This window comes from Rattus rattus, chromosome 5 (genome assembly GCF_011064425.1).
Source record: "Rattus rattus isolate New Zealand chromosome 5, Rrattus_CSIRO_v1, whole genome shotgun sequence".
NCBI lineage: Eukaryota > Metazoa > Chordata > Mammalia > Rodentia > Muridae > Rattus > Rattus rattus.
Window position 1 is genome coordinate 135,014,439 of NC_046158.1, and position 26,354 is coordinate 135,040,792.

General features: G+C 43.2%; 1 protein-coding gene and 1 pseudogene across 1 annotated transcript in view; one reads left to right on the forward strand and one right to left on the reverse strand.

Annotated features, from left to right (window-relative positions):
- Trpc4ap (transient receptor potential cation channel subfamily C member 4 associated protein) overlaps positions 1-25,559 on the reverse strand; it is a 71,011-nt gene extending 45,452 nt beyond the window's left edge. Inside the window, exons 1-3 of the mRNA XM_032904545.1 lie at positions 25,342-25,559; positions 6,440-6,568; positions 3,198-3,314 (exon numbers count right to left, since the gene is read on the reverse strand). Coding sequence (XP_032760436.1) covers positions 3,198-3,314; positions 6,440-6,568; positions 25,342-25,509 — 414 coding nt within the window. The 5' untranslated portion in view covers positions 25,510-25,559. The remainder of the gene's footprint in view (positions 1-3,197; positions 3,315-6,439; positions 6,569-25,341) is intronic.
- On the forward strand, positions 13,297-13,774 carry LOC116902187 (annotated as a pseudogene).
- Positions 25,560-26,354: the final 795 nt, after the last annotated feature.

The following is a 26,354-nucleotide window of genomic DNA, read 5'->3' on the forward strand; positions in this document are numbered from 1 at the left end:
AATATAAGAAATTTATATCAATGAAAACCTTAAATCTGCATCAATCTATAAATTCTGTACAAATGTAAAACTATAACTTCAATTTGTATCAATTATAAAGATTTCTATCAATGTAAGATTGTGGCTATATGATTCTTTGCTTTAAAATAAATTTAATAATCCACCCCAGCTATTTATTTCCTTCCTGTTCAAAATTATGACCATTTCCGAATAATCCCTTAAAATGACAACCTACCTATAATTTATAAAATAACCATAACCAGACATCCAATCCCAAGGGACCAGGATGATTCTCCGTAACTTCTTTCTGCTGAATAGGGGCGATGAGAAATTCTTTAAAGGGGTAGGGAGGAGTAGGAAAATTAGAAAATGTGATTAGACTTAAGAAAGCTAGCTTTAGCATCTGTTATCCAGTCTCTGTATGTTTAGAAGGCTCAGGACAAAAAAAAAAAAAAAAAAAGAAGGCTCAGGACTTGATTGAAGTTCTGACTGGATCTGCCTGAAAGGCTGGATGAAGCAAAGTCACCTAGAATCACCATACTGGGAACGGCCCTACCTAATGCTTTGTCCTATTTCGGCTCCCAAAATGCCACGCTTCCAAACCTGAGGGTCCCTGCCCCAACTGGCTTTGACTGATAAGAACTGCTATACAGCCATTGGCTAGGGAAAGACTGGGGAAGACTTTTAGATTGTGCGGGCAAGAGACAGGGACAGAGGGGAGAGGAGGAGAATCACCATGACTTGGAGGGAGAGGGATCAGATTAAGAGCTGCAAGAAAGAAACCATCCAACAATGTAGGTGGAAAGGGAATGCTGCCCTATGTGTGTGGGGGTGGGGGGTCCCAGAAAGTAACCGAGATGAAATAAAGATTTAGAAGGTGTTGGGCCTGGAATACTGGAGGGAACGTGTGCTAGCCGCAGGGAGAACTGGAAGTGTACAGTCACTGAGCTAGTCAAGGCAGATTAAAGTTAAGCCTGCTCGTGTGTGTGAAGAGCGACCCACCAGGAGCATGAAGCAGTTTGACTAATTCATCATTATAGAATGTGGGGCTGGAGAGACGGCTCAGCGGTTAAGAGCACTGGCTGCTCTTCCAGACGTCCTGAGTTCAATTCCCAGCAACCACATGGTGGCTCACAACCATCTGTAATGGGATCTGATGCCCTCTGAAGATAGCTACAGTGTACTCATATAAATAAAATTAAATTAAAAAAAATAGTGGATTTGGTTTTCTTTTTTTAAATATCAGCTTAGTAAAGACAAGCTACACAGAGAAAGGGCTTCTAGGTACTGGTGTGTTTTATTTACTTGAGCAGTAAGACAAAACAGAATTTATTTTGTAGAAATTACCAGTGTGCTCTTCTGCATCAAGACTAGGCTGATGTAACAAAATCCTAAAAAATAAACATGCACTGGGGTAAACAGACGGCTAAGCAATTAAAACGCACACGGCGCGGCCCCTGCACAGGACCCAGGTGGATTCCCAGCACCCACACAGCAGCTCGCAAACATCTACAACTCCAGTTCTGGGGAATCTTCCGCCCTCTTCTGGCCTCTGCAGGCAAGTGCATATAAACTCACACAGGCATACACACTACTACATAATATATATAAATAAAAATAAAAACTTTTCAAACAATGAGGAAGGGAGAAATGATGTAATTACAATTAAAAATAAAAGAAATAATTTAAATTTTTTAAATTTATTTTTATTTCATGTGTGGTGGTGTTTTGCCTGCATGTATGTCTGGGTGATGGGGTCAGATCCTAGAGTTACAGACAGTTGTGAGCTACCATGTGGTTGCTGAGAACTGAACCTAGGTCCTCTGGAAGAGCAGCCAGTGCTCTTAACTACTGAGATATCTCTCCAGCCCAAAAGAAATTTTTAAAAATATACACATCTGGGGTTGGGGATTTAGCTCAGTGATAGAGCGCTTGCCTAGCAAGCGCAAGGCCCTGGGTTCGGTCCCCAGCTCTGAAAAAAAGAAAAAAAAAATACACACATCTATACAGAATGTTTGTGATGTATAGGTAAAAAGATACTTTTGTAATTTGTTCCTGGTATTTAAGTTGATAAAAGTTGGTATAAACTGCAGATTAATAAATAAGACACATATTTTGGCTCCAAAATGTAAAAAGTCCTTTGGCAATCTTGTTTGTAATTAAAAAAAATGTGAAAAAACTAGTGTTCAACAGGAGTCCAAGCAAATAAACTATGGCATAATTACACCAAGAAATACTAACTAGATATTTAAAATATGGAATATTTAGGTGTACATGGAAAAAAAGCAAAGTAGGAAAGTGTTGCGGATATATGGCCTGCCAGTGCATGTGAGGAGAAAAGAGACTAAGTTGGGGATGGGAGCATTTGCACATCACACGCATCTAAATCAAGAACATCTCTGGTGCACACAAGACACTAGTGGTCACAGCAGCTTCCAAGGAAGACATGGGGACACCTTTCACTTTGTACATTTTAGCACTTCAAATAAATTCTTTCGAAGCAAATACTACAGTGAGAGAATGCCATTGATCTGAAAGGTCAAATCCACACCAGAAAAATGCTCAGCAGGGGGGTTGGGGATTTGGCTCAGTGGTAGAGCGCTTACCTAGGAAGCGCAAGGTCCTGGGTTCGGTCCCCAGCCCCGGAAAAAAGAAAAAGGAAAAAAAAAAAAAATGCTCAGCAGGGTAAGGTGCGAGCCACTGAGCTGATGACTGAAGGTGAATCCACAGGACTCACACTGTGGAAGAAGCAAACCACAAGAGGGTGCATGTGCGTGCGTGCGTCTGCCTGTCTGTCTCTCTCTCTCTCTCTCTCTCTCTCTCTCTCTCTCTCTCTACACACACACACACACACACACACACACACACACACACACACACACACACGAATGTAGAATAAATTTTATAAGTTAAAAGTTAAAGTTAAGCTGGTGGTGGTGCTGACACATAGCTTTAATCTCAGCACTTGGGAGGCAGAGGCAGACAGATCCCTGTGAGTGAGAGTCCAGCCTGGTCTACACAGAGAGATCCAGGACAGCCAGAGCAACATGGTGAGACCATGTCTCGAAAACCAAAACAAACTTTTTCTTTTTAAGTTAAAAGATCTGAAATACTTGATATAAAATCTGAATTTCTTCTTGCCTCTTGGTTTGAATTCTCGTCAACTTAAGTATTAACAGCATTAAACAGCTACTTACATCAACGCCTCCAAATAAGTCAAAAATATATGTATTTGGATATGTAGCTTCTTGAGTAAATTTCCTGTCTTCAGTCACAAACGCCATAGCCTCCATAGAGAGAAGAGGAGAAATCTCCTGGATCAAAAAAAGTACAGACAGATTCCATTTTAGAATTTAACAGAAAAGACACTAAATATCACTATAATATTCATTTTAGTAACAAAGTGAACCCCCGGAACACAAAGTCAGCCCTCAATGAAGTATTCAGGACCCTTGGAGTCTTTTTCCCATGGAATCTGGCTGCGGTGACTGATTTCCATGACTAGAGTACAATGAAATGACACAGCACAGTTAGATATCAGCCTTACAAAGGGCTAGCCCACTCACTGCCAGGCTGAGAAAGCCCAGCAGGTAGCTCAGGAAAGCTAGGATGTGTAGCCTTAGTCATCTTCAGCAGCAGCTTGCATGGTACCAGGAAGGCCATTTTGGAGAGTCCAAACATCTTCAGGTCCTACAGTAAATACCACAGGAAGCAGATGAACCTCTGCTCACTGAGAACTGCTGAGAGAAGATGGTGGCAGCTGCTTCATGCCACCAGGTATTGCAAGAAACAACCAGTTCTGTAGCCATAAGCAGATCTCTGTAGGACTGTGAGCTCCTGAAGGAAGTGCTCAGTGACTTCTCCAAGTCAAAGGCATTCTGACGGTCTTCCATGGCCACCCAAAGGGATGTCTATGTCACTTGTGACATCTGGCCCTTTACTTTGTAACTACTTAGGAACCTCGGGCTTTATCCCCTAGACTAATCGGGACAAAGGGAGCGCTCTGAACACTTGGACAGACTCTCCTTTGTATCCCTCCTAAGCCTCAAGGCAGAGGAGGTACTCAGCACAGTAGGTGGCTGCAGTAGATCTCAAACTCTGGGGGGGGCACAGCACCCTTTGTTCATAGAACACAGTAACAGACAGAAAGAACTCTTGGCTCTCTGCTCCTCCCTCTTCCAGAGACCCACATCTGCTGCAGTGCCAGACTCATCCCAGACAAGATGGTGAAGGTCAGTGTGAATGGACTTGGCTGTATTTGGCTCCTGGTTACCAGGGCTGCCTTCTGCTCTGTATTTGGCAAAGTGGACATTGTTGCCATCAACGACCCCTTCATTGACCTCTACTACATGGTCTACATGTTCCAGTATGGCTCTACCCATGGAAAATTCAACGGCACAGTGAAGGCTGAGAATGGGAAGCTTGTCATCAACGGGAAGCCCATCACCATCTTCCAGGAGCGAGATCCCACTAACATCAAATGGGGTGACGCTGGTGCTGAGTATGTCGTGGAGTCTACTGGCGTCTTCACCACCATGGAGAAGGCTGGGGCTCACTTGAGGGGTGGGGCCGAAAGGGTCATCATCTCCGCCCCTTTGGCTGATGCCCCCACGTTTGTGATATGTGTGAACCACAAGAAATATGACAACTCACTCAAGATTGTCAGCATCACCAACTGCTTAGCCTCCCTGGCCAAGGTCATCCATGGAAGGGCTCACGACTACAGTTCATGCCATCACTGCCACTCAGAAGACTGTGGATGGCCCCTCTGGAAAGCTGTGGTGTGATGGCCCACAGCCTTGGCAGCCCAGAACATCATCCCTGCATCCACTGGTGCTGCCAAGGCTGTGGGCAAGGCCATCTCAGAACTGAATGGGAAGCTTACTGGCCTGGCCTTCCATCTTCCTACCCCCAATGTATCCATTGTGGATCTGACATGCTGCCTGGAGAAACCTGCCGAGTATGACATTAAGAAGGTAGTGAAGCAGGCATTTGAGGACCCACTAAAGGGCATCCTGGGCTACACTGAGGACCAGGTTGTCTCCTGCGACTTTAACAGCAACCCCCACTCTTCCACCTTTGATGCTGGGGTTGGCGTTGCTCTCAATGACAACTTTGTAAAGCTCATTTCCTGGTATGACAATGAATACAGCTACAGCAACAGGGTGGTGGACCTCATGGCCTAATGGCCTCCAAGGAGTAAGAAACCCTGGGCTACCCGCCCCAGCAAGGACATTGGGAGCAAGAGAGAGGCCCTCAGTTGCTGAGGAATCCCCGTCCCAACTCATCCCCTAACACTGAGCATCTCCCTCACAACTTCCATCCCAGACCCCATAATAACAGGAGGGTCCTAGGGAGCCCTCCCTACTCTCTTGAGTACCATCAATAAAGTTCTCTGCACACCCCCCTCAAAAAAAGAACTCTTGCAGAACACTGTGGTTTCAAGTGTTTGTAGAATAAATGAAGAGAACCACACACCAAGGTCACTTGGATATTAATTTCCCAATCCTTCAGAGAGATTTGGCAGGTCTTTGGGAAACGCCTTTATTTTTTGTTTTTTTGTTGTTTTGTTTTGTTTTGTTTTGAGAGACAATCCCAGACTAGCCTGAAACTAACTATGTAGAAAAGGATAGATAGCCTTGTCCAACTGCCTCTGGCCTTCCAAATGTCAGGATTAAAAGCTTGCAGTTACCACACCCAACTTGGAAAGCATTTTAAGGCACATAATTACTTCTATAAATCAGACTGTGAAAGGATGAATATATAATATCTCTTCCTAAAGAGAAAAGCTAAGTTTATTTTAAAAACAAGTTTAGGATAAACCTGTGAGATATCGTCATCAATGCTTTGCCTCTGAAGAGTACTGTACTATTCAGTGTTGTTATGACTGCAAGCTTACACAGGTTACAACTGTGGCTCTCGCTGCTTCTCTAAATTCGTGTTTGGTTCAAGCTCAAGTCAGAAGCAATGAGTGTGGGCCAGCACTGAGACAGCACTCAAGGTGGAAAACAAGTGTCTGGAACGATGTTAGAGCACTCTCAACCTGACCGGAAGTCTAACTTACATTTTACATTAGTGATAATTGTTGAGAGTCATAAAGCTCCTCCCAAGAGCCTCCAGTGATATAGGGCCTTTAAAATTCTTTTCAAAAAGAATGCCATCTAGGGACAGGAATGGGGACAGGGGCTCAGGATACAATTCAAGCCTTGCATGTGCAAGGCCTTGGGCTCAGTCCCTCACTCCACAGGAGGTGGGGGTGAGGGAAACACTCAAATTCCTAGGCACTGGAATAACGAGTGATTATTTTCTTCTTTTAATGTTTCGGAACTTCTCCAGTGTTCTACAGCTCATATAAAGAAAGCTGGCTATTTTTAAAAGGTCGATAGTTTGGGGAATCTGAAGACCCTGAGCACAGCCTCTCTAAGGCCCTATCAGTTACCTTGAGAATGCTTTGGCACTCAACGAAGTCACTGTGCAGATGGCTGGTGGCATACAGCTTAAGGAGCAACTGAGGAATTCCACTCCATTTGGACAATTTGTCCCTCTCGGTCAAAAAGGTCTCAGTGAACTGTGAATAAAAAAATAAAAACAAAGGAACATTTACTGTCAAGGAAGAAGTTTTGGCAGAAGAGAGCAGTTGACTTCCAAAGAGCCAAGGAAGCAAACTTGGAAGTGCTCTGAAGGAATCTTCAGGCACTTACAACAGCTGACAGTGCTGTAGTCTAAACCTAAGCTCCTGACAGAGCACTGTTCTGAACCTACCCTGCTCGCCCATCTATGCTTTCCCCAGTGCACATCTGAGTCCAAATTCAGCTGTGTTTTCTCTACTTGATCTCCCCTGCCCAGAGGGTCTCTCCCAGGCTTTTCTATCTGAAATGCTGTTTTCCTTCAAACAGCAAGACAACAAGGGCCAGCAAGATGACCCAATGGGTAAGGCTGGTTGTCACACTAGCCTGATAGCCTGACTGATCCCTGGAACCATGTGAAGGGGAGGAAGGGACTTATAACACCGCATACCACCCTCTGACCCCCAAAGGCACAGCACAGCACAGGGATATACACACAATTAAACATTTAAAGAAACTTTTTACTAAAATTTTAAGTTATTATTTATTTTATGTATATGGGTGTTGTGCCTACATGTAGGTCTGTATACAACTTTTGCCTGGTGCCCATGAAGGCCAAAAGAGGGTTCCAGATCTCCTAGAACTAGAGTTACAAACACAGTTGTGAGCTGCTGTTTATAAAAGAACTTTTAAAAATCCTGAACTACATAGTGAGTTCTAGGTCAGCTTGGACTATAAAGACCCTGCCTCAAAACAAAGCAATAAATGGATGGGTGGATGGATGGACGGATGGATGGAAGGACAGATGGACAGACAGAATGGATAGATAGAGGGAGGGAAGGAAGGAGGAGTGGGTGGATTGATAAAAGCAGGGGATGAGAGATGGCTCAGTGGTTAAGAGCATTTTCTATTTTCACAGAGGACCCACATGTGGTTCCCAGCACACATGCTGGGCAGTGCACAACCACAAGTAACTCCAGTTCCAAGGACCTAACCTCCTTCCAGTCTCTGCCTGCACCTACACGGGTGGTCAGCACTCACATGACACAAATAAATAAAACTTTGTTCTTAAAATACAGGCCAATAGCTGGAAACTTTAGTTGGCTTTCCTTTCTCTCCTTCCTAAGGCCTTAGGGCCTTCATTTATCACACAGTTCCCAGTTCATCTGCCCCTTCCCTTTTCTGGACCACGACTACTCCAGAGCAGATACCAAATGAGAAAACACACAGAAACACATACACGAAGACACACACACACACAGACATACAGACAGACAGATGCACACACAGACACACACACACAGACACAGAGACACACACACAGGACACACACACAGAGACACACACAAACACACAGACACACAAACACACAGACACACAGACACACACAGACATATAGACAGACAGACACATACACGGACACACACACACAGAGACACAGAGACACACACAGACATACAGACACACAGACACACACAGACGCACACACAGAGACATACACACAGACACACACGCGTGCGCACACACATGAGTGCGCGCGCACGCACACCCACACACCCACACACACTCAACAGCACAATGACAGAACATGAGCAGATTATAAAGATTCACAAACATTTCACCATTGCAAGCACCAGATATAAAACTTCTGTGGATCAATCAAATCAAAAGCTTCTTGTTACAGTTTGTATGGAGCAAACAAACCTTTAATAACGTTGGGTTTATCTGAATACACATGCCCCATGATAATGAACAAGTCTCATAATTCTGTCTACACCTGCGTCTTAGATCATGGCATGAGGGGGAAACAGAAAGTGCTCCGAAGAATGCTTTTTCTTAGGGTGAAACACAGGAAAATACTACTTCTTACAACAAAAATGTCTGGACAGCAGCAATGGTATATTGTTTAAGCTCAAAAATCAAGCTAAAAAAAGGCAAGAACTTCTTTCTTTCTTTTCCTTAAGCAAAGCAAGAAGCAAACCTATAGCTTGAGGCCCTGCAGAAGCCATTCTTGCAGAGTATCTGTGCACTAAACAGTATTACAAATGGGGAATCACAAGCTAATAATCTACCATGAGAAACTAGGGGAAATAAGCACAACGAAATAAAACAGGGCAACAGAAATAAAAGAAATTAAAAGCAGAAAACTACACAAACATTGATAATACCTTTTATTTCAAGATTTTGTGGAAAGGTCAATTAACAGATAAATGTAACTACAGCTTCTAACAACTGGCTAAGATTATTAAACTCAGGAATGAATGAGAGAATCTTACTACCAATGACCAGAGCAGGAGAGACTAGCAAAGTACTGAAAATGACCATATGTCAACAGTCTAGATAAGCTAAAGGAAATGACCAGGAGAACACGGGCTGTGAAACGGGCAGCAGCAGGCAGACCTGTAAGACCTGAATTAGCGATGATTCACACAGCAACAACTAAGACCTCCAGAAAAAAGCCGAGATCCAGACCAAAGGCTTCACATCATACCAAACATTTAAAGAAGAATTAACACAAACACCCAGATTCCTCAAAATAGGGGAGGCCAGTAGTCTGGTAACCAACCTAGACAAATATACCACAAGAAAACTGCAGTCAGCCTCTCTTACCAATATAGATGCAAAAACCTAGCAACACATACAGCAAAAGTGAGCAGAAATAAGTCAACACACTAACTGTTACATACAGAAAACCAACAGCCTACAGGTCACCTCAGGGTATGTCAAAGGCACAGGAGAAAAATGGCAACAGCCAAACATGCTTTCATGATTAACACTCTGCACACACTTGAAGCAGAACAGAACATTCAGTCAGCTAAAGGTGTTTACATGCTAACATCATGCTAACTAGTAAAGATGAATACTTTCCTCCTAAGACAAGAAAAGACCTAAAGTTGCCCATCCTTACCAACTGCACTTAACGGTGTACTAGAAACGTAAATGTGAACACTGGGAAAAGTAATGAGAGACTTGAACTGGGACTATGGGAACACTGTAGATAACATAATCCTGCTTATGAACCACACTTAGAGTAGCATTAAAAATAAGATGTTTGCCCAGTATGGTGGCACATGACTTTTATCTTAGCACTCAAGGCCAGCCTGGTCTAAAAAGTGAGTTCCAGGACAGTCAGGGCTCTGTTACACAGAGAAATCCTGTCTCAAAAGCAAAACAAAACAAAACAAAACAAAACAAAACAAAACAAAACAAAACAGAGATATTTAACAGCATTAGTGCAAGACTTAAAAAAACCTAAGCACTGTTAAACTAAACACTGTCAAAAGATATTAAAGGATGTTCAGAACACCAAGGCAGGAGGATCTCAACTCCAAAGTCAGGCAGTGAGAACTTGTCCAAAAAACAAAAAACAAAACAAAACAAGAAGAACAAAAACCATGGGAAAACATTCCATGTTCAAGGAGGTGATTTTACTGACTCGAACAATATCTTCCATACTGCTTATTATTACTAAAACAATAGTCCGCTGCTGCTGATTTGATGTCATTCCTATCAAGGTCCAGTTGTCTTCATTGTAAAAATCAATAATTTACTACTAACTCTCATGTGGGCATGCCAGGGACCAGGACAGTCAAAACCGTCTTGAGGTGGGAAGAACCAAAATCCTGAATGGCTGACTTGTAAATTCATCACAAGGCAACACCAGTCAGGACTGGATTAACAGACTGGGTATAAAAAAAGACCACACTGGTGGAACAGCAATGACACTGACACTCCCCGATGGTTACGCAGTGTTTGCTTTGCTTGTTTGTGAGGGATTTGTCTGTCTTTGTTAGGCTGTGAGACAGTCTAACTGTGTAGTCCTGACTGACCTGAACTCACTAAGGAGAACAGTTCGACCTCAAATTTACATAGATCTGCCAACCTCTGCCTCCTGAGTGCTGAGATTTAAAAACAGGTGCCATCCACCACATGCCAAGGTTAACTGTTTTGTTTTGTTTTTTGACAAGACTGTCAAACCATAGAACAATTTCCTCAACAAATATTACTAGCCCAAGTGAATATCTCTAAACAAAAAAAGTGCTTGCAAGTATGAGGATACACGTTCAACCTCCAGAACCTACTTAAAAAAACAAAAATTAAAAAAGCCAATGTGGTAGGCACACTTGCAAACCCAGAGCTGCAGGGCTGGAGACAGGAGAATTCCCTGGGCTGACTGGTTGGCCAGACTGGTCTACTCATGGAGTTCCAGGTCAGTGAGAGACCCTGTCCCCAAAAAACGAGGGCAATACCTGAGGCTGTCCTGTCATCTACAAACACACATTTGTGCAATTGCACCTGCAAATATACAGACATACACACACACTCACACTGGCATGTGTGCTTGCACACACACACACACACCCCAGAAGAGAAAAACTGTTATTAGGTATACTGTCTGAAGCCACACAGCAAAAACAGAAAAAAAAAAAAAAATTAAAGCACAGAAAAGGGGGTTTAAAAAAAAAAAAACATAACTACTGAATTCAGTGATGCTATTTTTTGAAAGTAATGGAAAATATAAATTTTCTCAGACAAAACTTGACCTCTCCTATCAGAAATATGAGGGGTAGCTCTTTAGAGACAAGGAAACTGATACTGGTGAGAATCTCTGTAGCTACCTGTTTCTTGTAATGTGTAGTCTGTACACTATACACAAAGAGGGCTGATGAAACAAACAGATGCAAATTAACTTTTTAAAATCTAAATCAATCCAAAATGCAAATAACAACAGTATCAGGTGATCGTAGCACCTGGAGAATGACCCGAACGGCAGCAGTATCATAAATGAGAGGGGACTGGGATGCTTGTTCTACCCAAAAACTAACACTGCCTGACTGTTAGGAATGCTCCAAACTCCAGGACAACCAATACAAACAAACCACTATATAACATCATACACACACCCCCTTTGAAGCCTACGTTAGCCTCAAACTAGCAGCAATCTTCTGCCTCAGCCTCTGGAATGCTGGGATTACAGATATAAGCACACACCCAGCTAAAAATGACTTCAAAATAAATATGATTGGGGGCTGGGAACATGGCTCTCTCGGTAAATTGTCTGTCACCACAAGCACAAAGACCTGAGTTCAGATCCCAGCATCCACTGAAAGCCAGGTGCGGCAGGATACAGTTACAACCCCAGCACTGGAGCTCAGTGCCCCAGACAAGCTCAACAGACAAGCACCAAGGCGAGAGAAAACAAACAAACCAACCAACCAAGTGAAAAGTGTCAAAACAGGCAGACTGGAGATCAAACTTTGGTCTCCACACATTCATGCACACACATGAGAACACAACATCTACAAACATACATAAACCACACATACACACACAGAAGCATAGATAACACACTAAATGAGGAGTCAACGCAATCATATAATGCTCAATTAATCCACAGAAGCAGAGAAAAATGGAAGGTTAAAAAAACAAATCCAGTGCAGCTTACGTGCTTATGTGTGGTAGAATCTACCTCTTATGTCACCAACACTGTACAAGTCTATGCATGGTCAGACACACCAATGACAGCTACCAGTTAGACATAATTACAAACAGTATCGATTAAAAGTCTATGAGTGAAATATAGTCACACACACACACACACACACACACACACACACACACATACACACACACAAAACCTGTCAGTGGAATAAGAGGGAAAAAGTCAACTATATGTTATCCAAGAAAACCCCTTTCGTAACAAGAGATGGCTCATGGTTAGGTGCCTGTACCACTCTTGCAAAAGACCCAAGTTCAATTCCCAGCACCAACATCAGGCAGTTTACAACCACCAGTAACTCTACTTCCAGGCGGATTCTACTGCTCTGGGCTCCTTTGGTAACTGCTTCCTATGTACATACCCATCACAGACTTATACAAACACTCACATGAGACCCTATCTCAAAATAACAATATCAACAACAACCAGCCGTGTAGAGAGAAGCCCAATGGCGAAACACTCACTGATCTTCTAGAGGACCTAACTTTGGTTCCCAGAGAAGGCAGATCACAACCATCTGTAACTACAGTTCCAGAGGATCTGATGCCTTCTTCTGACTTCCATGGGCACCATGCATGCATGCAGTACACATATATATGTGCAAGCAAAACACTCATCACATAAGATAGATCTTTAAAAAACAATAAAATAAAATGCATAGAGAAAAAGAAATCATGCTAACACTAAAGGAAAGCTTAAAGAGTTGTATGAAGTTTCAAACAACACAGAGTTCAGAAAAGGGAGAATTGTTAGGAATAAAGACAGCTGTGACAGAATGCTAAGGGGTCAATTCTCCAAGATGACATGGTAGTTCTTAACATGTGTACCGGACAGTATCCTATCAAAATACAGGAAGCAAAACCTTGAAGAACTACCAAGAGAAACTGATGAATTTTTTGAACTTCATGAATACTCAACCAGACAGGAAAATCAGTAAGGACAAGGTTGGCATGAGTGCCACCATCAATTATCTAGGTCTGACTTCTGCAGCGTCTGTAATCCAACAACAGAGGAACACACACCATTCTCAAAGTCACATGAACAGTCAGTCACCAAAGACAGACCACATCCTTGGCCACAAAGCACACCTTGGCAAGTTTCAAAAGTAGCAGCTGGTTCTTCCTGTAAGCGGGCAGAGGTAAGCTGTGAAGATGGTTCCCTACTCTCTTGACCCAGAAAACCCCACAAAAATCACACAAATTAAGAGGTTCCAGCCTTCATGTTTACTTTAAGAATACCTGGGAAAGTGCCCAGGCCATCACGGGTATGTATACCAGCAAAGCCACCACATATCTGAAGGGCGTCACTTTAAAGAAACAATGTGTGCCATTCTGGTGGTATAATGGTGGTGTCAGTAGGTGCGCCCCAGCAAAACAGTGGGGCTAGACACAGGGACAGCAGCCAAAAAAGAGTGCTGAATTTTTGCTGCACATGCTTAAAAATGCGCTTAAGAAGTAATGCTGAACTTAGGGTTAGATGTAGACTGTCTGTCACTGAACACACCCAGGTGAACAGGCACCTAAGATGGCGCTGACGAACCTAAAGAGCTCATGGCCGGATTAACCCATCCATGAGCTCCCCCTGCCACAGTGAGATGATCCTCACTGAGAAGGAACAGATTGTTCCGAAGCCAGAAGAGGAGGATGCACAGAAGAAAAAGATATCCCAGAAGAAACTGAAGAAACAAAAACTTATGGCACGGGAATAAATTTGGCATAACATAAATGCAGACAAGAGTAGCAACTGTATCAAGTGTGTTCTCAAACCACCACATAAGGTGTCTAGAACTAACGGACAATAAACAGTCAAAGATATTTGGAGATGAGACAACTATTCTAAATAACTGAGTCAAATATGCCTCAAGAGAAATGTAAAAATACTTTGAGCTAAATGAAAGATAAATTATCAAAGTCTGTAAGATGTGGCCAAATCTGTACTAAAAGCACGTGTTAGGAAAGAAGAGACAGCTCTGGCCCATAGCCTAAGCTTCTACCTTAGCACATCAGAGAAGGAAGAACAACTTAAGTCTAAAGCAAGCAGAGGAAAGAAAGAAATGACGCGAGAAGAAACAGAGGAGTCAAGCTGACTATGGCAGCTCAGACCTGTAACCTCAGGCACTTGCTGGCTGAGGTAAAAGCACACCCGAGTTTGGCACCAGCCCTGGGGCTGACTGAACAAAGCCTGGTCTCAAAAGGACCTCCCCCGAAAAGCAAAAAGAAAGGAGAAAAAAAGGAAAGATTAGATTAAAAAACAGGAAATCTATAGAGAAAATATTTAAGTAAAAATTGGATCTATAAATAAAAATAGAATCAATAAACTCTAGCCAGGCTAATCAAGAAAAAGGATACAAATTACCAATGCCAGAAATACATGGAGGGTCATTATCCCAGGGACATTAACAATAAAGTAATTCTGTTAACAACTCTATGACTAAAATTTTATGAAATTAAATGGACCATTCTTTGAATGGTACAATCAATAGATACAGAAAGAGAAAAGAATATGTTGACAAAACCATCTATTACAGAAAATGTACAAATAAAAGTGGGCAAAGTCTCTAAACAGGTATTTCTCCAAAGGTAATAGACAGATGACCAGGAAATGCATGACAAACCATCAGTGCCAGTGTCTTCAGAGGAGAAGCAATCAAATCCACAACGAGCTATGGCACGCCAGCCAGGACCATAACCACAGAGACAGAAGGAAGTATTTGGGAAGCTGAGTGTGGTGCACACCTTTATTCCCAGCACTTGGGAGACAGGGACCTCTGTGAATTTGAGAACAGCTTGGTTTACAAAGTGAGTTCCTGGACAGCCAGGACTGTTACACAAAGAAACCCTGTCTTGGAAAAAGTAAAATAAAAAATAAAATAAATAAAAGAAGGGGTTGGGGATTTAGCTCAGTGGTAGAGTGCTTGCCTAGCAAGTGCAAGGCCCTGGGTTCGGTCCCCAGCTCCAAAAAAAAAAAGAAAAGAGAAGAAAAGAAAAGGAAAGAAAAGGAAAGGAAAGGAAAGAAAAGAAAAGAAAAATAAATAAATAAATAAATAAATAAATAAATAAATAAAAGAAGTGTTTGGGAAAGTCTGGGGAAACTGGAACTCTCTTTCACTCCAGGTAGAAATAAAAACTAGCACAGCCACAGTTTAGCAAGTACTGAAAAATTCAACTTGCAGCCAGGAAGAACAGTGTGACTCTAACTTTGAAAGGTAGAGAGGCAGGAGGGTCATGCAGATTTAAGGGCCTACATGAGCCTCTTAGCAAGTCTCTGTTTTAAAACCTAAGTGGTGCAACTTGCCGGTTACAAGGCCCTGGGATAGGTCCCTAACACAGACACACACACACACACACACACACACACACACACACACACACACACACACACACACACACACACACACACACACACATACACACACACCCCAGAATTATATGACCCAGCAATTTTCTTCCTAGACAAATGTCCAGAAAAGTGTTGCACACAATATCTTACGACAGCATTTATCTTAGTAAGCAAAAGTAGAAACTGTGCACCTAACTGGTAAACAGACAATATAGAGGGCATCCATTTAATGGAATATTATTCGGCAAGAAGTGATACATATAACAAATAAATCTTGAAGTTTATGCTACATGAAAGAAATCGGACACAAAAGACCATATATATTGTTTGATCCTGTTACAAAAATATTCAGAATGAGCCAATCCAAAGAGATAAAAAATAAGTAAGACTAGCTGCTGCCAAGGGCCAGAGACAGTACTGGAGAGTAGCTGCTACAGGAACAGGGTTGGTCTGGGTTTCAATTTAGCCTGTAACCTATCCTGACCACAAACTCTCTATGTAGCTGAGGATGGCCCTGAACCTTCCAGCCGGACCTTCCAGCTTTTACTGTCCAAGTTCTGAGATTAAGAGCGTGCTGTGCTCCCTCCAGGCCATAATCGAGTTCTTTTGTTCTTGTTTTCATTTTGTTTGTTTGTTTTGTGAGGAAATGTTCCAAAACACTGATTTTCTGTAACTATAGCTTTATACAGCAGCCACTGATTACTGACTTACAAATGGGGTGTGCGTTAAGTCGACACTTTAACAAAGCTGCTATGAAGACTAAATAATGTATGCAAGCGAACCCGTGAAGTGACAGAAAAGCCCTAAAACCATTTTGGTGACAGCTGCATAATTTTCTAAATGGATTTTTTTTTACTTATTATTTTATTTGTATGTGCATGGGTGTTTTCCTGCATGTATGTACATCACATTTGTGTCTGCCTGCCTGCAGAGGTCTGTAGAAGGCTCTGAATCCCCTAGAACTGGAGCTATGTACAGATGGTTGTAAACTGCCACATGGTTATTAGGAACTGAACCCATCTCCTGAACATCAAATGCCCTTAACACCAAGCCATCTCTCCAGTGCCATAATTTGCAAAACAAACAACAATGAACAGCTACAAACAAATTTCTTTTTTTTCTTCCTTCCTTTCTTTATGTATCTATTTATGTGAGTACACTGTTGCTATCTTCAGCCATACCATTACAGATGGATGTGAGCCACCATGTGGTTGCTGGGAATTGAACTCAGGACCTCTGGAAGAGCATCTCTCCAGCCCACAATTGGTAATTTCACTTTGGTTTTTGAGACAGTATTGAATGAAGTCCAGGCCAGCCTCAAACTCCTGATTCCCCTACTTCCCTTACCAAGTACTGGGATTACAAGCATGAGTAAATTTGGTTCTTTTGTTTTAAGTCTCAATAAAATTATAATTTAAAAGAAACATCAAGGACTGGGGAGATGGCTCAGTCTCTAAAGCACTTGTCTTGCAAGTGTGAGGATCTGAGTTTAGATCCCCAGAACTGACTCATATTTAAAAAGCCAGGCACGGTGGAATCCACTTGTAACCCCAGCAACGGGAGAGGGATAAGAGCTTCCCTAGAAGCCTGCAGGCCACCTAGCCTGGCTGTGTGGTGAAGGTCAAGCCAATGAGAGTCTATGCTTGGAACAAGAAGGAAAGAAGGCATCAGAAGATGGACACCTAAGGCTGTCTCCTGACTTACACATGCACACCATTGCACGTACCTGCACTCACCCCCACAAACACATACATGTATGTGCATGTTCACACATACACTCACAAATAGTATTAAGGAAGCCCAATAAGGAACACAGAACCAATATGACATTTGAAAAGCAAGTATCATATTAAATAAATATATCTAAACCCCCAAATGTCAGTTAATACAGTAAAATTTAAAAACAAAGTAAGTATATTATGCTGCCTACCAGAGAAACATTTTAGAAAGCCTGAACATAACAGACTGGGAAATAATGTGATGTAAAAGCACACACCAGAAGAAAGTGGTGGACCTGTCATCAACAAGAAACTCAAAGCAAAAGGCACTCCCAGAGAGCCAGGCTGATGACACAAACTGGTAATCCTAGTGCCCAAACGCCTGACGCCAGAGGACCGCCATGAGTTCAAGGCTGGCACTGGCTGCGTGGCAACATCTGTCTCACAAGTAAGTAAATAAAGAACATGTCCAGAGAGAAGCATGAACATAAATAAAGAATATGTCCAGAGAGAAGCACCTCATGAACATAAATAGGCCAGTCTTGGTGAGAGGCACAGCTAAATGACAAAGCAAATCCATACACTTCAGAAGATATTCTGAACCTTCAAGCCCTTGAGCACAGGCAGGCAGAAATTCTTAAACAGGAAAATTACTTAATAGAGTGAACCATAATAAAACTAAGCCTTTATCTTTACCAACAGATCTTTTTGTTGTTTTTTGAGATGAGGGTCTCACGAACTATGGAGACCAGCTGACCTTGAACTCAAAGATCTTTCTGCCTCTGTCCTTTCTACGACTGGCTCATCAAAAGATCTTTATAGATTACAAAGGAACCACAGAATGAGAGAAAATACCTACAAGACATCTCTTCAATAGGTGCATATACTCAGCTGGATGTGGTGGTGCATGCCTTTAATCCCAGTACTCGGGAGACAGAGGAAGATGGAGCTCTGTGAGTTTGGGCTAGCCTGGTTTACATACAGAATTCTAGGCTAGCCAAGAATAGTGAGACCCTATTTTTAAAAAAAAAAAAAAAAAAAAGCCAAAGACTTCTACTTAAGTGAAGATGAAAACAGGGCCTGGAGAGATGGCTCAGTGGTTAAAAGCATTGGTGACCTTTCAGAGGACTCAGGTTCAATTCCCACCACCCACATGGTGGCTCACAATAACCTGTAGTGTCAATTACAAGGAATCCAGTGCCCTCTTCAAAGATCCTCAGACACCAGGTATGCACATGGTACACAGAGGCGTTCATACAGGTAAAACACTCATACACGTAATTTCTGAAAGGAAATTAATAATAACAAAACTATACAAAATATTTAAATAGGCAATTCACAAAAGGGGGTGTCCAAAATTTGCCAATAAACTTCTGAAAGGGAGCTTACTTCATTAACTCACCATAAATTAAACCTATATGTATTATACCATTAAACACCTAAGGGGGGAAAAAACCCAAAAACCCTAAATATACCGTCCAGGTGGTACAAATACATACAAAACACATGATCAAGTGTCCATGTCACCATTATCCATAATAGTCCCCAACCTAGAAGGATCCATTTTATTTCTCAAAAATAGAATGACCTAATTGTCGTCCATTGATAGAGTAACAGACCAAAACAAAGATGGACAGAGGGTAGCTTCACCACCTTCAGAAGTGAGTCTAAAAACAAAACGTGGCTTAAAAGAATGTATTTGTGGGGTTGGGGATTTAGCTCAGTGGTAGAGCTTGCCTAGCAAGTGCAAGGCCCTGGGTTCGGGTCCTCAGCTCCAAAAAAAAAAAAAAAAAAAAAGAATGTATTTGCTCAAAGGTGGAACATCATTGTTTACAATATTAAAAAAGTAACTTACAACTCAGAATGAGACCAAATTACAAGTACCAGAATAAAAGATATTTTTGAACATGTAAACATGAAAAAAAATTAGCATTTGTATGCTCTTTCCTGAAGTCTACTTCAGAGTGTGTTCCCAGGAAAGGCAGATACAGATTTAAGAAACAAGGTCTAAAACACAGCAAAGTCCGTAAAAGACAGAGTACGATGCCCTGAATTCGATGAAGGGAAGTTTCAAGAATCCAGCAAAGAGGAGGCTGGAAAACTTACCAAGCCAAGCAAAGCACCCAGTTGTAGAACTGGGGTTGACTATGCGTACAGAGAAAGCAGAGCACATGTCAAAGAACTCGGTTTCTGCCAGGGAAAGACCAGAAGGCTCCACGTGGTATGACACGTCTTTATGCGGTATCCTCGCTGAATATAAAATGTCCAACATGCCTGTGTCTGAGCATTTGGTCCCTGGCCAGCTGTACTCTTCTGGAAGATTATGGAGCCTTTGGGACTTTGACCTAGATAGCACAAGTGGAGGCTGGGGACAGCTCTGGAAGGTAACACCAGGGTTGGTTCCAGCCAAAGCAATCTGCATGCAGTCCTGTGCTCCCCCCATCATGGACTCCTCCGTCTGCCAGGCCGTCCTCTCCATGGAGTACTACACTCCTAAAGCCTCCCTCCGGCTGCTTCCCAGTGACCAACATGTACAGTGACCAGCAGATGCAGTGTCGTTCCAGAAGTTAGAGGTAGGAGAGAGGAATGACCATGGAAATAAGCTGATGTCTATAAGGAAGGAGACTTCCTAAAGTCTAACTTCAGTAGTGAGCACATGGCTACAAACATCTGTCAAGCCCCATAGAATCAAACACTGAAAATGTTTCTCAATGATATAACACATGTTCAGCACATGCGAGGCCTCAGTTTCATCTCCAGCAAGAACAGAAGGAAAGTGAATTTTACTATGTATGCATCTGTACATCAATTAAAGACAACAAAGGACTACTTTTAATATCAAGGAAAAATATACTAAGGCAGTAACTGTTAGACATACATGGCTCTACATAAACAGTAATTACATCAACAGCAGAATGTAACTACTTGATACCAACATCCAGAACTGATATACTGGGAGAATGGTAGAGACAAGTGACATACAGATGCTAATCTTTTCCACGAGGAGGAAAATAGATATCATAACACTGGAAAGTCAAGAAACAGCTTCAGAAAGAAGTTAGTTAGAAACCCTGGCTCTCTGGCTTCTTGGATCCGTCTCCTACATGGTCACAGCTACACTATGGACGATGGCTGCCTTGGGAGAAGTGAAGTAGAGTGCAGAGTGTGTGGGGCCAGGCACTGCTGTGGTCTGTGATAGCCTCATGATTCCCAGAGAGCCCAACACTCGACTTCAGAAGGAACTTTACTACCAAACATTGCTTACTAGATATTTAAAGTACAACAGGCATGGTAGCCTGTGGCTATAATTAATCCAAGCACTTTGGAGGCCGAGGTAGGAGGTGTGCCATTAATTAGAGGCTATCTGGGGCCAGCTGGGCTACACGGAGAGATCTGTCTCAGAAATATAATCAATAAAAATAATCACTTCCACTTTGTCTCCCTTGCGAGTAGCCGAGCCTGTGATGAGAGAGCCACCATTCAGGCATCGTCACAGCTGAGTTACTGGCAGGTGTCATACAGGGTTTTCTCTTCAAGCACTTGTGGTTGACAGTTTACAGGAGTGATAACCTCTTACATCATGTTCCCTAAGCTGTCAGCCTGTTTAGTCAATGTGACATCTCCAGACACTCACAACCTTCACTGACTGTCTTTACTGCCTTCCTTTTGAAATAGAAGCAGATTTCTGTGAAAGCAAATGTGTATCTTCTTTGTTTAATCCTAGGCATAAGGTAGCTATAATCTCAGAATAGCAAAGTACAGGCACACAGACATTTCAAAGGATTATCAATAAGACTAAATATAGTGCTGGGGTAGTCTGAAAACAAACATTCACCATTAAAACTCACGTCCTATGCAATGGTGTTTGTGTGGTTTCAGCACAGATAGGAGTGTATCTTAGGGTTTGTGAAATTAACAGTATTTATACATTTCTGGGACTTTAGTCATCCAGGAGGGTCTTCCTTTCTTCCTCTCTTTTTCCCTCTCAGAAGGGGTGTGGCTTTTGAGTCAGGATCTCTCTATGTAATCCTGGCTGGCCTAGAACTCACTCACTATGTAGACCAACTTGGCCTTTGAGTAATCAATACTTCTCCTGCCTCTGCTTCCCAGATGCTGGAGTTAGCAGCTGTAGGCACCAGCTGACAGGTGTCATATGGGGAAAACCTGTTTTCCAAGGTGTCCTCAGTCTCAAACTGCCCTTACCAGGAAAGAAAAGTTTTTTACTTAAATCACTATGTTTCAAACCCTAGTTAAAGACTAAAACAAACAGTAGCTGCAGAAGAAAAAAGAGGGGAGGGGGTTGTGGGAGAGTATTTGCCTAGCATGTACCAGGACCCAAATTTGATTCCAAGCAACGCACAGAAATGGAGGGAGGATGGGAAGGAAGGGAGAGAGGATCTAAAGGAAAAAGTAGAAAGTAAAGACTGGTAAACCTAGAGTGACCATAAAGGATGCAATAGCAGCACTTGGGGAGCAGAAGGGATCCCATAACCAAGCTCCAGACTATCTGAGGATGGTGGCCAAGGGATGTACAGGGCACCATCCTAGAGCACAGTTTATCCAGTCTATCTTCCCCTCAACTCCACTGGCCTTGCAGAAATCATGTATCCCCGTCATACAGGAAGTAGATTTGACTCCACAGCAATGAGTAGCAGCTGGTAGCTTCAAGCAGAGCACTTAAAAGACCCGATTTGCTTTGAGCATCGAATGCACAGGTGAATATGAAGGCCTCAATAAGCTGCAAAGTATCCTGGCATATTATTACCTTGACAGAGTCAGAGAAAGGTCGGGAAGAGAAGGCAAATAAAAACCCAAGCAGGACTAGCCCACTCTAAATCCTGTGACCTACAGTCTTATCCTAGGCCACCCTGGTGTCCCACTTACAGAGAGGGGAAAGATGGAGGGTACGTGGGATCTGGTGAAAGAGAAACCCAGATTCTGTTCTCTACATATTAAGTTTGAGTTGCCCACTAGTTATTCACATGGACATGCAGAGCAGGTGACTGGAAATACCCACTCGTGTGGGGCTAAAGAGAGTCAGAAGTGGAAATAAACACTTAAGACCATCAGAATAGAGCATTCGTTAATAAACGGCAACCTTTCTGCACACTCGTTATACTTCAGCTACCATTTTCAGTGTTTGCTCCTAAAAACTCCGTTTTCTTCGTCATAATCTTAAGAGGTTAGGTCCTGTGATGATCCTTATTTTACAGATAAAGAAAGAGATATTAAATAACTTTCCCAAAGACAATAAAGCAAGTATGTACCAGGTCAGGCTTCAAATCACAGGTGACCTGACTCTGGTACTCTTAAAGGCTATGGGATTACTGGAGAGTGACTACAGACAGACACAGACTGAGGATACAATATTCTAACTCAAATAGTTTTCCTAAAACCTTCCTATCAAGGGCTTGGCATGGTTTGAGTCTCTGCAGATACAAAGAAAAATAAGACACTCTCAAAGACTGCTAGCTAAGAGTAACTATCAAATAACCAGTATTTGGCACACTGGCTAACCTTTCTAGACCTATTGTCTCACCTGACACTCATTACAACCTTACGGGAAAAATGTCATTACTACCATTTTAGAAATAATGAAACTGAGATTTGAAGAGACTGATTTAGCTTAGAGGCACTGGCTAAAAAGGCTGGAACTAGGATTCAATTCAGGGCCATTTTACTGCAAAATCCAGTCTTTCCCAAGGAAAGTCTACCATATGGTATTACTCAGATAAACCTTCAGGGCATTGGTCGTACTTACAGCAAGACAAAGGAGAAGGGTGGGTAGCTGGGGAGGGGCCTGAAGAGTTGCACAGTGGATAGATACGGTTTCAGGTTTATAAGCTGAGAAAGTTCTAGCGACCTGGTATGCATCAGTATGAGACTTGTAAACACTACTGATCCTATAGTTTCAAACAGTTGTGATGATCAGCTGTTATATGTATTTTTTATTTAAAAGATATTCTTAGGTAGGTGGTGCTCTTGTTACTGCCCAGCCTGCTGCCCCTCACAATGCACTTAATAAATTTGTTTTCTTCCCAACTCCACCGCCCCCTCCAAAGTTTTTTAAAAACTTGGCACTTTCCTGTCTGCCATATGCCATAACCAGTATGCGTACTGTGCTATGAAAATATGGGTGAGCAAATAATTTATTCTGCGTATCGGGAGAGGGAGAGAATAGAAGAAAAACACTGAAGAACTCTGCTGAGAAAGACAACCATGAGATGTGAAGGTCTCCACTTCGTTATCACTAGAATTTGGGAGACAGGAGTTCTAATCCAATCTCTGAAATAGCTCTCACACCTTTACAAAACTACCAAAGAAATATGCAATCACAGACTAAGAAGGTAAACAAGCTTTAGGGATTTACAGAGTAATAATGGGGGCCACGATGAACAGCCAAAGGCTCCAAGAATATTGTAGTAACCTTCTAGTCCAGTTCCCTAGCATTCCGGCACTGGAGGCAAACCGTTCTCCTCAGTTGCCTCACTCAGCATGTTCAAGAACTTCCATGGCTCACTGCTCCTGGTGATCATCTGCAGGAAGTTAGGAATCACTGCCTAACCTTGGTAAACCTCGGTTTCCTCGTCTGTGTTAAGAGATGGATTCAACATATAGCTCAGACTATTGAAGACTGCTGGGTGTGGTAGAATACCTGTAATCCCTGCACTAAGAGGGCAGAGGCAGAACGACTGTCACAAGTTCAAGGCTAGCCTCATCTAATCAAGGCCAGTCATACCTACATGGTGAGAGCCTGTCTCAAAAGTAAACTCACTTTCAAAAAAGCCAACACCCTGCACACTGACTAATCTTTAAAGGATAGTGAGTCCCCTTTCTGCCTGTCCTGACATACTTGACTCAGTGAGGTATTTTGGCTTCAAGGACAGAGCAAGTATTTCTCACATCTTCTTAAGGCAGATGCAGAGGAATGCAATGAAGAAAAGACCGCTCATCTACAGTTTCTATAGAAAAATATGGCTATCCCAAAGTGCCTCTTCATCTGTGACCCTCCACAAATACAGACCATCTCACCTTTATCTCTTCAGTCCATTGGGTAATAGTCAAATGGATCAAAATTAACTTTAAATATGTAGTGGTATGTTAAGAAAAATCTCAAACCTATTCCCTCATCTGCTCACCTAATTCCTGTCCCTCTCCCATCACTACTGTTTGGTCCCTTATATATCCCTCAAAACGATATACAAAGCTATCTTGAAATTAAGCTAATGTTTTCTAGGGCCACCTGGGAGAATGAAGAAAAAGTGAGAGGAGTCATCTATCCTGCTTTATTCTAAGGTTGTGTCCTATACCCCCCCAACAGACATACATACACCCCAACACCACATGTATAGGACATCAATTGGTGTAAAGATAAGCTAGGCATTAAATATAGCAATAACTGATGACCCTTCAGCCCTTACATGCACCTGAAATACCCTAACACTTGACACGACTATCTCCTCTGAATTTAACAATAACCTTAAAGGGTGAATCTAAGGAGGAAACTACGGCTCTGAAAAGGTAACTTGTCGAAGCAAGAAAGAGAACAGGGCTTTGAACTAAAGTTCCTCCCCCAAAGCATGTATCCCTACGTTAGTAAAACAGTCTTCTGCACCCGTTGGAGCTCAGCCTAATGTGGGAGAAAGGCGTGAAAAGGGCAGACAACAAAGAAATATGCAATTACAGGCTAAGAAAATAGTGCAACAGAAAAGGAATTGGGTGATCTGATAGAATAACAACGGGGGCCTACTTTAGAAAAGGAGGAGGAACGTTGAGGCCTCTGAGAAGATGACATTTATGATAGGCTTGGGAACCGTTTGGGGGGGCGGGGGTGCTGCAGTGAAGAGGACCCCGTCCTGCTTACAAGGGGCAAACACGAGACCAGTAGAAGATGAAGCCAACTCGCCAAGGTCCTCCAGACACGCAGACGTGGCGCAGGGAAATGAGGATCTAGAAACTCGGCCCAGGGCTTATTATACGCGCCATCAATACCCCAGGCAGTCCGACCCCACTCGGCCCAGACCCGCAGGCCTCCGAGCTGGCCGCTGCCCCTCGTCCCACCGTGGCTGACAGCGTCCGGACGGCACACAGGACAGCGCCGCGGCCAGCCAAGGGGGATCTGGCCGGTCCCGCAGCGGCCTGGAAAGGCCTCTTCCCCGGCCCCTAGCCAGCTCCAGCCCGGCCCGCCCCGCCCCGCCCCTCCGGGCCAGCCTCGTACCTGCACCGCTCGGACCAGGCCTCGGCCGGTGAGCTGGCCCTGCCGCAGCTGCAGCAGGATGTTACCCGGTCGCGGCCGACCTCCCCAGCCGCCCCACGCCGCCGCGGTAGCGGCCGACCGCCTCCCCCGGCTGGCCCCAGCTCCAGCCGCTGCGGGCGCTGCCGCCATGTCTCCTCGTCCGACAAACAGGAAGCAAGCGGTCCCGAAGCCGCGTCGATTTCTACGGGGCGGCGGAGGACTCTATATCGCCCCCAGTGGACTGACGCGGAGGTGCAAGCCGCGTGGCAGGGGCTGTACGTGCCCCAAGGCCTTATGGGAATTGTAGTCTTTGCCGAGGGTGGGCAGGTAGCGGAGATGCTGCTCTTCCTGGGCCACCCACTTATTTTCTCCCACGTCCCACCTCCAGCATTCTACGAGGTTGCTCCAAGTGGATGACCGGTCAGTCGCTGCGTGCACAAGCTCTCAAATTTTTCGTCTAGTGGGAAATGATGCAGCCCAGTGGCCAGGGAAGGATTCTAGGCCCTAGGCCAGAGTTGACACTTGACAGATGTCCTCTTCCGTTTACAACTGACTTTAGCCAAGTCACTGCACTTTACCCCTAGCCTTTAGTCCATTCAATATTTAGGCCCTGGGAGCCGGATCAGTCAACTAATATTTTATTAGAATTAACAAATATGTTTTATGTAAATGACACATAAAGGACCACCAATGTGCTATGGCTTATTTGAAGAAAATGGCAAAAAAAAAATTTTTCATTTACAGATGTCAATAGTTTCTAAAGGCACCAGCTGTACTCCTCACACTGAATAGACAGGTGAGGTGGAGGGTGAGGTGACAAGTAGAAACGCAGAGGACCCTGTTAGGGGATGAGGATTTCAGGGGACCACAGCAAATCCACACAAATAAAAGCAATTGACTATGTCGTTCAATGACAGCCATGATGTTCAACGGAATAATGCAAGGAGACAGGATTGGCAAACTGATCCCCTATGAAGTAGAACATCGCCCTAATT